Here is a 12,914-nt window from a genome sequence, read left to right on the forward strand (position 1 = left end):
CTACAGAAACAAGGTATGACCAATTGGTCATCAGACCAACTGCAAAGCTCACAACAGGACTTCAATCCCTTAGACCCATGGTCACATTATTCCTCGATCTGTACCAGTTCCAAATACTGGCACACAAAACTGATTATTTACAGGGTTAATTTCTTATTAATAGCAAAAACCTTTTATGTATCTACATATCGGGATGTATGTGTATACACATGCACATAGACACATTTATTCTTAGCAATAGACCTGCTCTGCTCCTAATCTGCTACCAAAATGAAACATCAGTAAACAAAGAAAGCCTGAAGGCTATTACATAAACCAACCAAGTTGAATATAAATAATCTGACAACTCAGTTCCCTTTCTGAATCCTTTTCTCACTGGATACAAGTGGAAGAGACAAGGAAAAGTCATTTAACACATGGCAGATGAAATCCTAAGGTAGAAATATACCATTACCAGAAAAAGAATCAACCTAATGAATAATTATCTCCTCAAAGATTTCAAGCAATATTATCAAAACAGAAGATGGAGATCTTTTTTTCCCCCTGGGTAGAAAGTAGATGAACCCTTATCTTCTTAGCTGAAATGAGTGGAACAGCAGAGCACAAACTGCTTATTTCCTCCATTCAAACTTACTTTCTATATGATACCCTCTACCATGGTAAAACTATTAACTTAGTGCAAACACTTCAGACATGTTCTGTCTTCCTCCGCCAAATCCTGCAGCAAACCCTTCCACTGATTCTCACAGATACTGAGTCAGGCTCAAATTATGCCTCCAATAACTACTGTAAGTCAGGTCATCGCAAAGTTAACAATTCCTGAAAAGTCATTCCTCCTGCCAGCCAAATGGGTTTCAAGTACTGCTCCCATTTCCAACTGTCCTCCATGCAATTTGCAGTACCAAGCTTTCTTGATCTTTTTTTCCATATGTTGGTACTAAACTGTCTCAACTTCAATTATAGAAGATCAAATCTTATAAAATCTAGAAGGGGAGAGTCAAAACAACTGGAACAGTAAAGATTATCTCTCTAAACTGTAAAAAGACTTCCTAGATTTTAGATGAATATAAATCTGCTACTTACTGGTTTCGGCATTTTTCTTGTTTTCTGTAGTCTCCTGTCCACTTAAATCTTCCAAAAACTCTTCACCCCCTTCTGCCAAAAATAAAATTAAAAGGGTTGTTTTTAAATGAATCAATAATCACAATAAATAGTACAAATTCCTAACACAAGTGCTATACATGTACAAAATACACTTCACAGTAGGTGACATCTAGAAAGAGCAACTAATTTAGCCAGAGCCAGAATCTACAGGTCTCTAAGCATTAACATCCTTCCTAATTTCTGTAGAACATTTATGCAGTAATGTTACAAAAAAGCAACAACAGTTTTCCCAAGTGCTACAAATTCTTTTAAAGGTTCTGTTATCATACATCATTGACTATTAAAAACCTCTAACATTATTTACAAGAAACCTCACAAAGACAAAAAACCCCTAATAATTTTAAAGCATCAAAACTTTTATTTCCTGCTTAAAAAATAATTTGCTTCTCTCAGCAAAAGAATGACAGTAATTTTTCCCAAATGAAAAGAAATGCAAATACATCAACTGTAAAAAAGGAAGATATTCTGCTGTGCTTAAAATAACACTGTTTTTTTCTTTTTAAGCAGAAGGCTATAAGTTATATCTATGTGGTAATGAAAGTATTCACTATAGTTTTCTGTTCCAAAAAAAGTTTTTAATGCCTTGAAAAAATATGCTTGCAAAGTTATTGGGAGATATCATCCTAACTCCTTTTCAACTCCTTCTAACTTAGAGCAAGCAGCTAGTCACTTTCCTGCACACATTTACAGTAATGACTTCCACAAATCAGACTGTTGCTGGTTTGCAATGAGCATCACAGACTGCATTGCCTTCAAAAATAATATTAACTGGAATTACTCTTATACTAAGAAAAATGACTGTGACATGCTAGTCAGAATAATCTGAGATTTCGGTATTATAACTTCACAGCTACAACAGATGAATAAAATCTTCAGAAGTCCTTAAAAGAAAGCAAGAGAAAAACAGAATACTTGAGAGCTATCCAGTTATCAAAACCAAGCTTTTGTATAACTGATCTTCCATTCATAAAGAAAAATGAAAAAATAAAGTATTTTTACAAAAAAAATTTCAGAAGAAAATTTTCCTTGCTTCTTGGCAATAAAAATACAGTAAATATTAGAAACATTTGCACAGCAATTTAAGGTGCACTAGCACTTTATTTTTTATTTCTTCTCCTAATCTGGAGAGATATGTTTGAAAACGGACTAAAAAAACAGAATTTAAGAAGCATAATTGTTGTTGGCTGGTAAAGAAAACAAATGTTAAGACTAAAGATTACAGAAACAGAAATCTAATAATTCAGATATGGAACAAAACTGTGTTTAACGAAAAATTAGCCTGAAAACATTAAAACACTATCTTGAAGTTGCATTCACTACGATATAAGTAATCCAGCCCAACTCAGAAGGTATAATACTCTGTTTTCCTAGCATAAAGACAATTACATTTCAGTAGATTTTTTTAATTACAGAAGATACTCTAGAGAACTGGACAGTATCAGTCATGTCCCAAATGCAGGCTCGCTGCCTGATGTGCAGTGCCAATTTAGGCACTGAGCCAAGGCATTTCCATTTCTTTATCCTGATCTGCTCAGAGCAGGGAGCTGGGCGGGAACCCAGCAAAGGCTGGCACCCCAATCATCCAAACTTCACGCCTTTCGTACATTTTAGTACACAATCACGTTTTATTGGCTACAAGTCACATGGCTCTCTTCTTGATCAACATTCTACCTTCTACTGGTTCAATGATTCTCTCACTTTTGCCAGTCACACCATGCTCAGCCATTCCCCTCTGGAGTTGTGGGCTTAGGGAGTCAGCAGGCCCTGAGCTGTGGTCACAGCCACCCCCTGACAGAATTACCATTTCTCCACTTGGAGCTGATTCAGCACAGTTGCTGAGTTGGCTTTGTGTGTTTCTTCCTTATATTGGAAGTTCTGCCAAACGTCCTTGTGGCACGTGAATTCTGCATTCCCTGTGCCCACTATCAGTGGAACATCCTTCTTCCAACTTTGCTAACTTTCCCCTGGGTCTGAGATGGTTGAAGAATGTCAAGCCCCAACCTTAACAAGGCAATTCTACTGACAAGTCATTTATCTTTCTAACACCTGGACATCAGCAGCAGTAAGACTACTGTTTCTAAGATACTGTTAAATATATCCTTGAACATTATGAATACACTTTTCCTCTATTCTTCTCCTCTGCTTTTAACCACAAAAGCTTTCTGGGGAGGAAGAAAAAATTGGCTTTTGATAAACTTTGGCTTTTGATAAAATTCAACAGCATGTTTCCCTTTCAGAGAAGAGACTGCCTCCTCTTCTCCCTTCTTTCCCTAATGTACACCTTGGGAAAATTCAAGAGAATAACAGAAACCAAAACAAGCTTGGCTCTAATATCTGCTAACAGTTAGCAGGATTCCAAGCTATAGTAATCCCTGTGCTCACCTCTGACAGCAGAGGTTCAATGCTTGAAAAACTGAAGGCAGATTGAAGCCCTAGAGTTACACCCAGTTAATTAAGGATGCAAAAGCTAAATTAGATTCGCATCCACCATTTTGTAAGCATGCCAACTCAACAGTACCAAAGGGAACAGAAAGTAGCACAGCTACCTTCCTTTAGTGCCTTTAGTTACACAGCACTGAAAAGAAGGGGTACGGTAAGATGACTGATAATGCAGTCCAGTCTCCAGGAAGGCAATGACAGCACATGGCACAGGACCAAGATCTGTGTTATCAAATGATTCCTTTCTGAGGTCTTTCTAAGAGACAACGCATCTAACAATTTCTACAATGACTGCCATACCCTCATACATTTTATCACTACACATTCATTCAGAAACATGTTCCAGATTTTTGCTTTGGGATTTACTCAAACATGTTGCTGTAATACTACCAACAAACCATAAATTATTTATTTGAAAACTTAGTTTAAAACCTTAAGGTAACTTTTAAAATCAGAAATGTGACTACAGAGTTTTACAGGTCAATCCTATGTCATCAAACCACAACTGGGAGACGCTTTTGCACGCAAGAGAACAAAGTTATCAGCAAAAAGCAAGAATCCTCTCAAGTAAAACTCAAGAAAAATCAAGTCTCACTGTTAGCCCCACAGATCTCATGAGCCTGAGAAACTATCACAGTATAAGAGCAACAGAAAACAAAATCTATGCAAAACAAACAGCATACCATGTATTTTTTTGTTGAAGTGTCTGCTGGCAGTATCTTTTACAAATGTAACAAAAATCTATCATTTATTTTTAAAAAATTAGCCAACTATGCTGAACTTATTTCCATTGTTTTCATTTTATATATAATACAAAAAACCAATCTGTGTCAATCTTACTATTTATAATACAAAAAATAGCCTGCGTCAGCCTGAATATGCTTTCATATTCAAAACATTGTGCAATTTTGAAACAGTACAGTCACACAAATGCATTGTAACTATTATATTTATATACAAATCAACAAGTCCACAGATCTTAAAACTACAAACATTGACATCAAATAAGCACTGAATAAAAACCAAAAATCACCCTATCTTTCCCAATCATTGGCACCAGCTAACATTAAAAACAAAAGAAACATGAGGGAAACTCTGGGCCAAAAGAAACCAAAAATTGAAGCCAGGCAAAATATTGTGTATTTCCACTGTTATTACTGGAGTGGCAGTTCACTTTTACTACTAATTCCAGTTCAGATAAATTTATGTTTAGCAAATGCCAAATTCTTAACTTTGAAGCAACTACTTACTTATACTTACTTTAATCTTAACACTCATGGGAAATGGCATTGCAAATAGTGAAAAACAAACAAACAAAAAAAAAAAAAAAACAGCAAAAAAGACCCCAGTCAGCTGGGATTGGGAATGATACTCCTTTTGATTCCTGCATTCTGAAACCAGCTTGTGACCCACAAGGCATAAAGGCTCATCATTTCAGCATTTAAAATCCTAAAGGTCCCTCTTCCAAGTCAGGATTAACAGGGCTGTGACTTTGCCGACTTCCTACTGCTACAACACTCAGGACATTCAGAAGTGTATGCAGCAATCTGGACTCTGGACCAAAACAACAGAAGTATCAGCAGGCTCCACAGCACAAACAGATAAAAAAGTCATCCAGAAAGTCAAGAACTCTCTTGAAATGAAAAGCTGTGATTTCAATTCGTTTCACTACAAGGCAGTTGAGATTTTTAAATCAGTATAATCCACGTTTCGAGTTATGCCACAGAAAGCAACAAATAAAGCAATTGTTGAAAGATGACAATGAAAGCTTTCTTCAGAAAATGATGGTGCATAAAATTCCTGATGCCAAAATTCTGTCAAATAATTTATGCAGCAGCTGTTTTCAAAAGAAACATTCATACACACAGCCATGGGTCTGAGGTCAGGTGAGGATGGGATAGAAGGCAGAAAGCTTGAGCAGGATGCTTGGCTGGTAGAGAAGCAACACACAAAAGCAGGATCCCTATCTCATAGCTTAGGGCCTTCTCTCAGAAGCAGTCCCTCCAGCAGCATCCCTCCTAAACTTGAGCAAGAGGTTTACCATCTGTTTCCCTAAATAGAGATAAATGTCAGGGACCACAGAGCTTTACTTACAGCAATATAATTCACTCATTTATTAAGAGAAACTTATTTAAAATTAATATACTTTTTCTTTTCAAAGTCTTATCCCATTCCATTTTTTGTGGTACCTAAAAGTTTTAAATCTTTGCAGGGGAAGCAATAGGCAACTCACAGGCCATTGGACTTGACTAACTGGTCTCAGATTTCTACAAAAATGTCTTTCTACTCCAAAGCAGTCTGTGAATGTCTGCAGGGCAATCATCTTTCACACTAACAGCTCCCTAATAACACACTTGCTGCAATCCAATAAAGAAGTTCATTTGCCACAGACTTTACTTCTGCATACATCTTTTTCAGACGGACAGAGCAACCGCCTACACACTTGTCTGCAATAAAAGCAAACCAGGGCGGAACTAAAACAAGCCATTTATCTCACCAAAAAAAAAAAATAAAAAAAACCCCAACCAAAAACCCAACTCTGAATTGTACCTAATATGCAAAAATTGAGATTTTACCAGTGCTAGACGCCACATGCAGAGTTTTACACACTTTTTTTTTTATGTACTATATCTTTCCCTTCTTAAAACCACTATTTCCCCCAACCCTCCCTTCCCTGAAACACCCAAAATAGGCTTGCTGAGTCTCAAAAATAACGGCAATAGAACTAGTACAACTTATTTATTCAATGTATCTACAAGAAAACACATTTTGAAGAGTTAAGTATTTCTTCTAAACTGGACTTCCTGCGGACTTCAGAAGTAAAATGTAAACCTGGCAGTTGCCAACACAGTATTCAATTAAAAGTAACTTCATACCAGTCAAAGAATATTTGTGCACTACTTGCAGTTTCGTCAGTTAATAAACTGGTATGTTCTAGACAAGCTACACAATTTGCATACACTTAATATTTATTGAGTTTAGTAACCTTAACTTCAAGTACCCCCAAATGCACTACGGGAAATTATTCAAAGATTCTGAAGAGTCCTACAATGACAGAACGGCCAATCTTACCATCAGATGCCCCACCAAAAATGGAAATCATGAATATAAACTGATAGAAGTATTGCTGCTTCCAAGTGCAATAATCCTCTCTCTAAACATACAGTTAGCAAAGAAATATGACATGTACCCAGATTTTGGGTATATCTAGTCTCAAAGTCAAGTATTGTATTTTCTGAATGATGCTGTTAAGTCTCTTACAACTAGTTCCATAAAATAAAGGAAACCTACAAACTAGCCGCTCACCATTCTCCATAGGAACTAGCTAGAGTTTTTAAACTGCAACGTTCTAGCATAAAGATTAATTGCTTTTTTGGGCCAATATCATATTTCTTTTTTTGTACTACATGACTTTAAGGTTTCACTTCACAGAGTGAGTAATAGATATCTAAAGCAGAAAGGAAAAAAATATTTTTTATATTCAAAGTACGGCTAAGTATTAGCCTATTGGTATAGCTAGCCAACAAATGCAGTTCTTCGGTATTGAAAGATTTCACCTAGGCTCTTTCAGCTCTGGAGTAAACTTGCTGAGCATGCAGGATACACTGGGTGCTGCTTTAATGGATCAGTATCTTTCCACAATCAGTTCTTTCTCCCGAAGTTTGTATAAAGCTTTGTTTACATTTACAAACTTGAAAATCCTCCCTTTCCTCTACTCCCACAGACTTCTAATGCAATACAAAGCAACAGGACAGCTTTGATGTATTTAACACATCCAACAGAAAGACGTCAAGCCTACAACAACTTTCCTCTTCACCTCCGGCAACAGAGGCAGCCCTTCTCAAAAAGTGGAGCGAGGCTGCTGAAGAAGAAAGGCCGTTCACCTTCCCTGGCAAAGGCTAAAGGAACTCTGCCAGGAACTGCTTTTTCACGTCATAATATCTACATGTCTTACCCTCCTGGTTTTGCAGCTCGTAGGCGGATCTAAATCCTCACTCTCTTTACAGCTTTACCCAATTTTCTTTGAAAAAATCTTTTTCTGGCAGTACTATTACCATAGCTCTGCAATGGCAGAAACAGTCAGGGCAGAACTCTTTTTGTCATCTCTACACACACTTCCACCCCTTTTCTTTGAGTCAGCACTCAACAAAAACTCTCTGGACAGCTCCAGACATGTCACACCAAGTCATTTGTTCATGCATTTTCTAAAGATGTTTCGCTTTTGCTCTCCAGTTTCCCAAGCTAGTAGAACAACTGTGTCATTTGAGCATAAAGCTTGGAAATACGCCACTGCCTTGCAATTGCCATTTGCTGGGAGGCTGCTTATCTGGGAACATTACACTGACTTGCAGTTTATTTTTCTCACAGTCCTTCATGCTAAATCAATAGATCAATAGAGGTAAGTCTTAAAATGAAACAGACAGTTGCTACTTGTGCCATCTTTAATGATTAAAAATCAACTTCACGGCAGTAGCCATAATGTTACTGTACACCAACTCCACATCTTCCCTGGGAGCACACGTTGCCCAGCAGCGCTGTGCCAACGCACCCAGAGCTGACAGCAACAACCACATCTCCACAATCGTCTCCATGTGCGAGGCGCTGCGCAGGCACACGCATCCCTAAAAACGCTCCCGTGGCACAGACACGGCGACAGGCATCTCTGATGGAAACAAACCAGAGCGACACACAGGGATACATCTGAAGCCTGACACGAATCAGCCACAGTAGCCACAACTATTTAAAACTCAGAAAATGCCACTCCCGTAACTCAGTTTGAAAAATGGAATCTTTTTAAAAGCCTGTACTAGAAAGAGGAACACGAAATACTTGTCTAGGGTGTTACACAGACTGGAAAAGACAGCTTAACAGCACCTTACAACCAAAGTGATTAGTTGTGCTGGCATGGAGTCCAAAGAGATTTTTTTTTTTTTCGCGTTCAGATTAAGAAACTGACAAAAGACAAGCGAATTCCACAAAGTTGAAACTAAAACCCCTTATCTGCGCTAAACTTTAAGCGACAAGGTTAATTACAAATGCCCACGACTTGTACAAAACATTAATCCATTCAAAAAAACAATGCACAAAGGCTCATTCAGGGCCGCTGCGCCCATTACGTCGGTCAGTACTTAAGGACTCTTAAAAACGCGCATTTGTCGAAAACAATAGACAGCAACAGATGCTCCACAGCACTTGTTTATGAAGTAATTCCTTATTATTCTCCCACACCGCCGCACTCAGCTGGCCCGACCCGACTGCCACATGTCTACTACGGTGTAACCTCCCGAGCCGCGCCGCTCGGGGACATGAATAATGCAGCGGAGGCTGCGCGGGCACGCCGGGGGCGCGCTCCCGGGGTCCCCCGACAGAGCGGGGCGAGCCGAGGGTCGGCGAGCCGGGTCCCGCTCCCGGGCGGAGGCGGTGTCCCGCACACGAGCGGAGCGGTGCCGCGCTCCCGCCGCCGCAACAAGTCGCCTGGTGCCCCCCGCCCACCGAGGGCAGCGGGCGGGCTCACGCCTCGGACTGCCGCCCCCGCGCTGCGCCCCCTGGGGCCCCGCCGGCGGCCGCCCGCGCACCCCCCGCCTCAGCGCCCCCGCCTCACCTGGGACTCCGCTCCCTCCGCGGCGTCGAGCGGAGGGGGGCGACGAGCCCCCGGGGCAGGGTGCTCGGGGCGCGGCGCTCTCCGCTCCTGGCGGGGCGGTGTGTGCCCCCCGCCGCCCCCTCGCAGCGGGGCAGGAGGCGCTGCGGGGCCACCCCGCGCTGCTCGCCGGGGATGCGGCGCGGAGCGCGGCGGGCGCTGTGACAGCTCCGCAATATGGCGGCCGCCGCCGCCGTTCGGATTTTCCCCCCTATCAGATGTGGCTCCTGCGCACGCACTGCGCACGCGCAGCGCGGGCGGGCGGGCATGCGCGGCGCGCGGCGCGAAGCCGCTGCCCGGAGGGGTGAGGGGGCGGCGGCCGCGAGGGGCTCCCGTGAGGACGAGGACGGCTCGGGGAGCGTGGCTCCTGGCGGGGAGGGGCGGGGGAACGGAGCTCCCGTGAGGGGACGACGGCGAGCGCTCGCCTTCTGAGACGGCGGGCCCTCCGTACGGAGTTGCGCGCCCCTCCGCGCGCTCCGACGGAGCCGGTGCCCGGGGACCCCGCACAGCCCAGCCGAGCGCAGCCCTGCCCGTGTCATGTGAGCCTGTGGCAGCTGCTGCAGCGGCAGAGCTGCCCGCCAGCAACCCCTGCTCGCTTGAGTGAGGAGAGGATGAGGAGAAGCGGCTCTCCCGTTAGCGCGGGCGGGCGGGAGGGAAAGGACAATCAAAAAAGGCTTCAGCCAGGGAGGGGGAGTTGGCGGCATGGTTTGGGGTTTTTTTTTTCCGTCCAAAGCCCCGCCAGGCATAGTGCCGCCTTTTTGGCAGGCGTGTACTCCGGGGCGCGGTGGGAGGCCGGGTGTCTCGCCAGATAGGGTGGCTCGGAGCTGGCGATGCCACCCGCCCCGTGGTGCGGCGGGCAGGAGCGGTGAGCCAGGGCTGGGAAGGGTCGAGCTGTGATGGCTCGTGAGAACAGGGATGCCTTCAGGGAAAGAGCATGGAATGCAGTCTGAGTGGAGGGCACTGACCCTCTTCCTCTCCTCCATACCATCGCAGTGTTGGGCGTTCTCTCTTTTTTATCGCTCAGTCGTGTGAAGCAGTCGCTCTTGTGGATGGGATCACACCTTTTTTTCATTTTTTTTTATACAGTCGCAACGGGAATGAAGAATAAAATAGCAGTGAGGTGAATCCTTCTGAAGGACAGAGAGGTTGAGGCAACCCCAGCCCCCACTGTGCTTTCTCAGTTTATTTTTGTTTGCAAGGAAGTGAAGGTGCTCCCGGAGCTCAGTGGCAACCCAAGCGGGGAGGCCAAACAGCAAAGCTCAGTGCAAAGGGATCCACTCGAGCTACCAACTCTGAGTCATGCAGCTGCTATTAATACACCTCATCCTCTGGCTGTCTGATAAAGAGAGGTTGGGGAAAGAACTGAGGAATTTTCAATCAAAAGCTGTTTCAAAAAGAATAAAAAGAACATTCTGTGGTGAAGTTGAGATGGGGAGAAGGGGAAGAGGAGGAAAGCAGCCTGGCAAATAGGGAATAATCCCCCAGAGAATTTGTGGGAGCCTCACTGACTAAATATTTTAAATTTTTTTTGTCAAAATTTAAAGAACATTCTGATAAGGTTAATGACCACATAATACAAACTATTATAAAATTAGATATTGGTAGAAACTTGAGCATAATTACTTTTTTGGAAGACATTTAGTTTAATTTGTGACATTTTTATGCATTTTGTTGTATATTTCGAACCAGCATTTATCTTAAGTCATCATCACAGAATCTGAACATCTCAGTCTATTAATGGTATGTTTAATTTCCTCACATGGGCTAAAATTTCACTTCCAGCTTTTGTCTGCGCCGTTTTGCTCCAAGGAAGAAGTGACAGTGGCTAATTCCTTCTTGTCACTGTTGTTCTTCATTGTGAAGAACATCCTCGTGTGAAACAGTGTTTTGCAGTACATTAAACTTCTAAGGCGTCTTGCAGTGTCTGCAGATACACAGTTTCACGGATCAGCCACTATTAGTATGCATTGTACTGTTCCCCCTTCAGATGGCCTTTACCTGCAGGTCAGAGCAAGGGAAATGAAACAAACAAACAAAATGCAGAAAAACAAACCCTGTTTCATTCAGCCACTTAAATAAACTGGCTATGATTCACTGCAGTGCACAGATAAAATGTGTTTACTTTAGTTGACCGAATTAAAGGCTTGCTTTCTTTTCAAATAGTCCGTTCTGAACTGCTCAAATATAGGGTTATTGCACTAGGGCTCAGTTTCATTACTGGTGTGGATAGCATGTGGAAGCCAGTTCCTTTCAGTTTGTGCATTATCACTGCAGGATATGCTTTATCTCTTATCCTGTTACATGAAGAATATTATTGCTCAGAAATGTCAAGGTAAATAATAGTCTTATCTTCCTTGTCAACAGTATAATGTGGTTTTCTTCTCACCTTGCTTCCTTAACAAGGTGTAAAATTGCAGTTTGTGTGATAAAACGGGGCAGTAAAAACAGAAGTGTAGTTAGAGATCATATTCTTTGTAGCCATGAAACTGAAACTACAGAAAGAACTACAGGCAATAAAGGGAGCTTTCAGATACCCCTATCAACTTAAATTACACAGTTCTTTAAGAGGTAGGTTATAAAGATAAAGCTAATGATAAGAATGCCCTAAGTGCAAGACATAAAAGTTTGTCTTTCAGCAGTAATGCCAAAACCCAGCTCTTCATTAAAAAAACAGATTTTAAACTTCTGTTGCCTGATCTGAGAAATCAATCCTAGAATCCTTTTAGAAAGTAATGGGTTTTGGCCAAGGTTTCTCTTCTTCAGTGCACCTACAAAAGCATAAAGCATCAGTCAGTGAATACCCAGATGTGTGTTAGAATCTACTTTTATTAAAGCCAAATGTACAGTTCAAGGGGCATTTACTAGACAAGGCATTTTGGAAAGGAGAACTAAAAAAAACCCACCATGAGAAATTTCTGATTTTCTTTTTTTTTTAATTTTCAAACAGTATGCAAACCACCTTGACCTTACCTAATTCAATTATGATTTATGCAAGCAGCCTGGATAGAAGTGTAGTGCTGCCCATACCATGCCCCTAACGCGAAGAGTTATACGTGGACTCAGCCTCCACGCCTGGAAGGCAGCCATTCTGGGAATAATTATACATATGACTCAACACACATACTCAGCTATTAATATGTTTACAGAAGCAGACCTGACATTGCCTAAAATTATTGCAGGGTAATTTGACTCTTACTAATTGCATGGTCTAAAACCAAATTGCTTTTTCTTTTGTTAGTTTTTGTATAACAATAAAAGGATACATTGCCTTAATGGACATCACTAGTAATTATTTTTCCAAAAAGTATGTTAGATTGCCCTTCAAAGTCTTTGCTAGAAACAAACGGAATTCAAAGTATTTTGTGGTCATCAGATGAATCCAGTTGACAGATACTTCAAATATTTGTTGAAATTACAGTAAACGTCTAAACTAATAGTTTTTATGTCTCTTGTTAAATTTGTCTATTTAAAACTGAATGTATCTAATTCCAAAAATTATTTTTCATGCCTGGTATTAACATACCGGATTCCAATAAAAATGAAAGGGTTCCACTAGCAACACTGAGAATTCCAAGTCGCCTTTGTTGCATGCAAATGTACAGTCCTAGCTTTGATCAAGTTCAAAAGATAAAATATGGGATGATCCTGGGGAATTTGGGTTTTCCCTCTGTGA

The 12,914-nt window shown here is 41.6% G+C and overlaps 1 protein-coding gene across 1 annotated transcript in view; it reads right to left on the reverse strand.

The window, feature by feature from the left end:
* The window catches only part of RDX (radixin), a 36,376-nt gene extending 26,944 nt beyond the window's left edge, over window positions 1–9,432 (reverse strand). The window contains exons 1-2 of the mRNA XM_059838675.1: window positions 9,206–9,432; window positions 1,084–1,155 (exon numbers count right to left, since the gene is read on the reverse strand). Of these exons, the coding sequence (XP_059694658.1) occupies window positions 1,084–1,095 (12 nt within the window). The 5' untranslated portion in view covers window positions 1,096–1,155; window positions 9,206–9,432. The remainder of the gene's footprint in view (window positions 1–1,083; window positions 1,156–9,205) is intronic.
* Between the last annotated feature and the right edge of the window lie 3,482 nt (window positions 9,433–12,914).

This window comes from Haemorhous mexicanus, chromosome 2, assembly GCF_027477595.1.
Source record: "Haemorhous mexicanus isolate bHaeMex1 chromosome 2, bHaeMex1.pri, whole genome shotgun sequence".
Classification (NCBI taxonomy): domain Eukaryota; kingdom Metazoa; phylum Chordata; class Aves; order Passeriformes; family Fringillidae; genus Haemorhous; species Haemorhous mexicanus.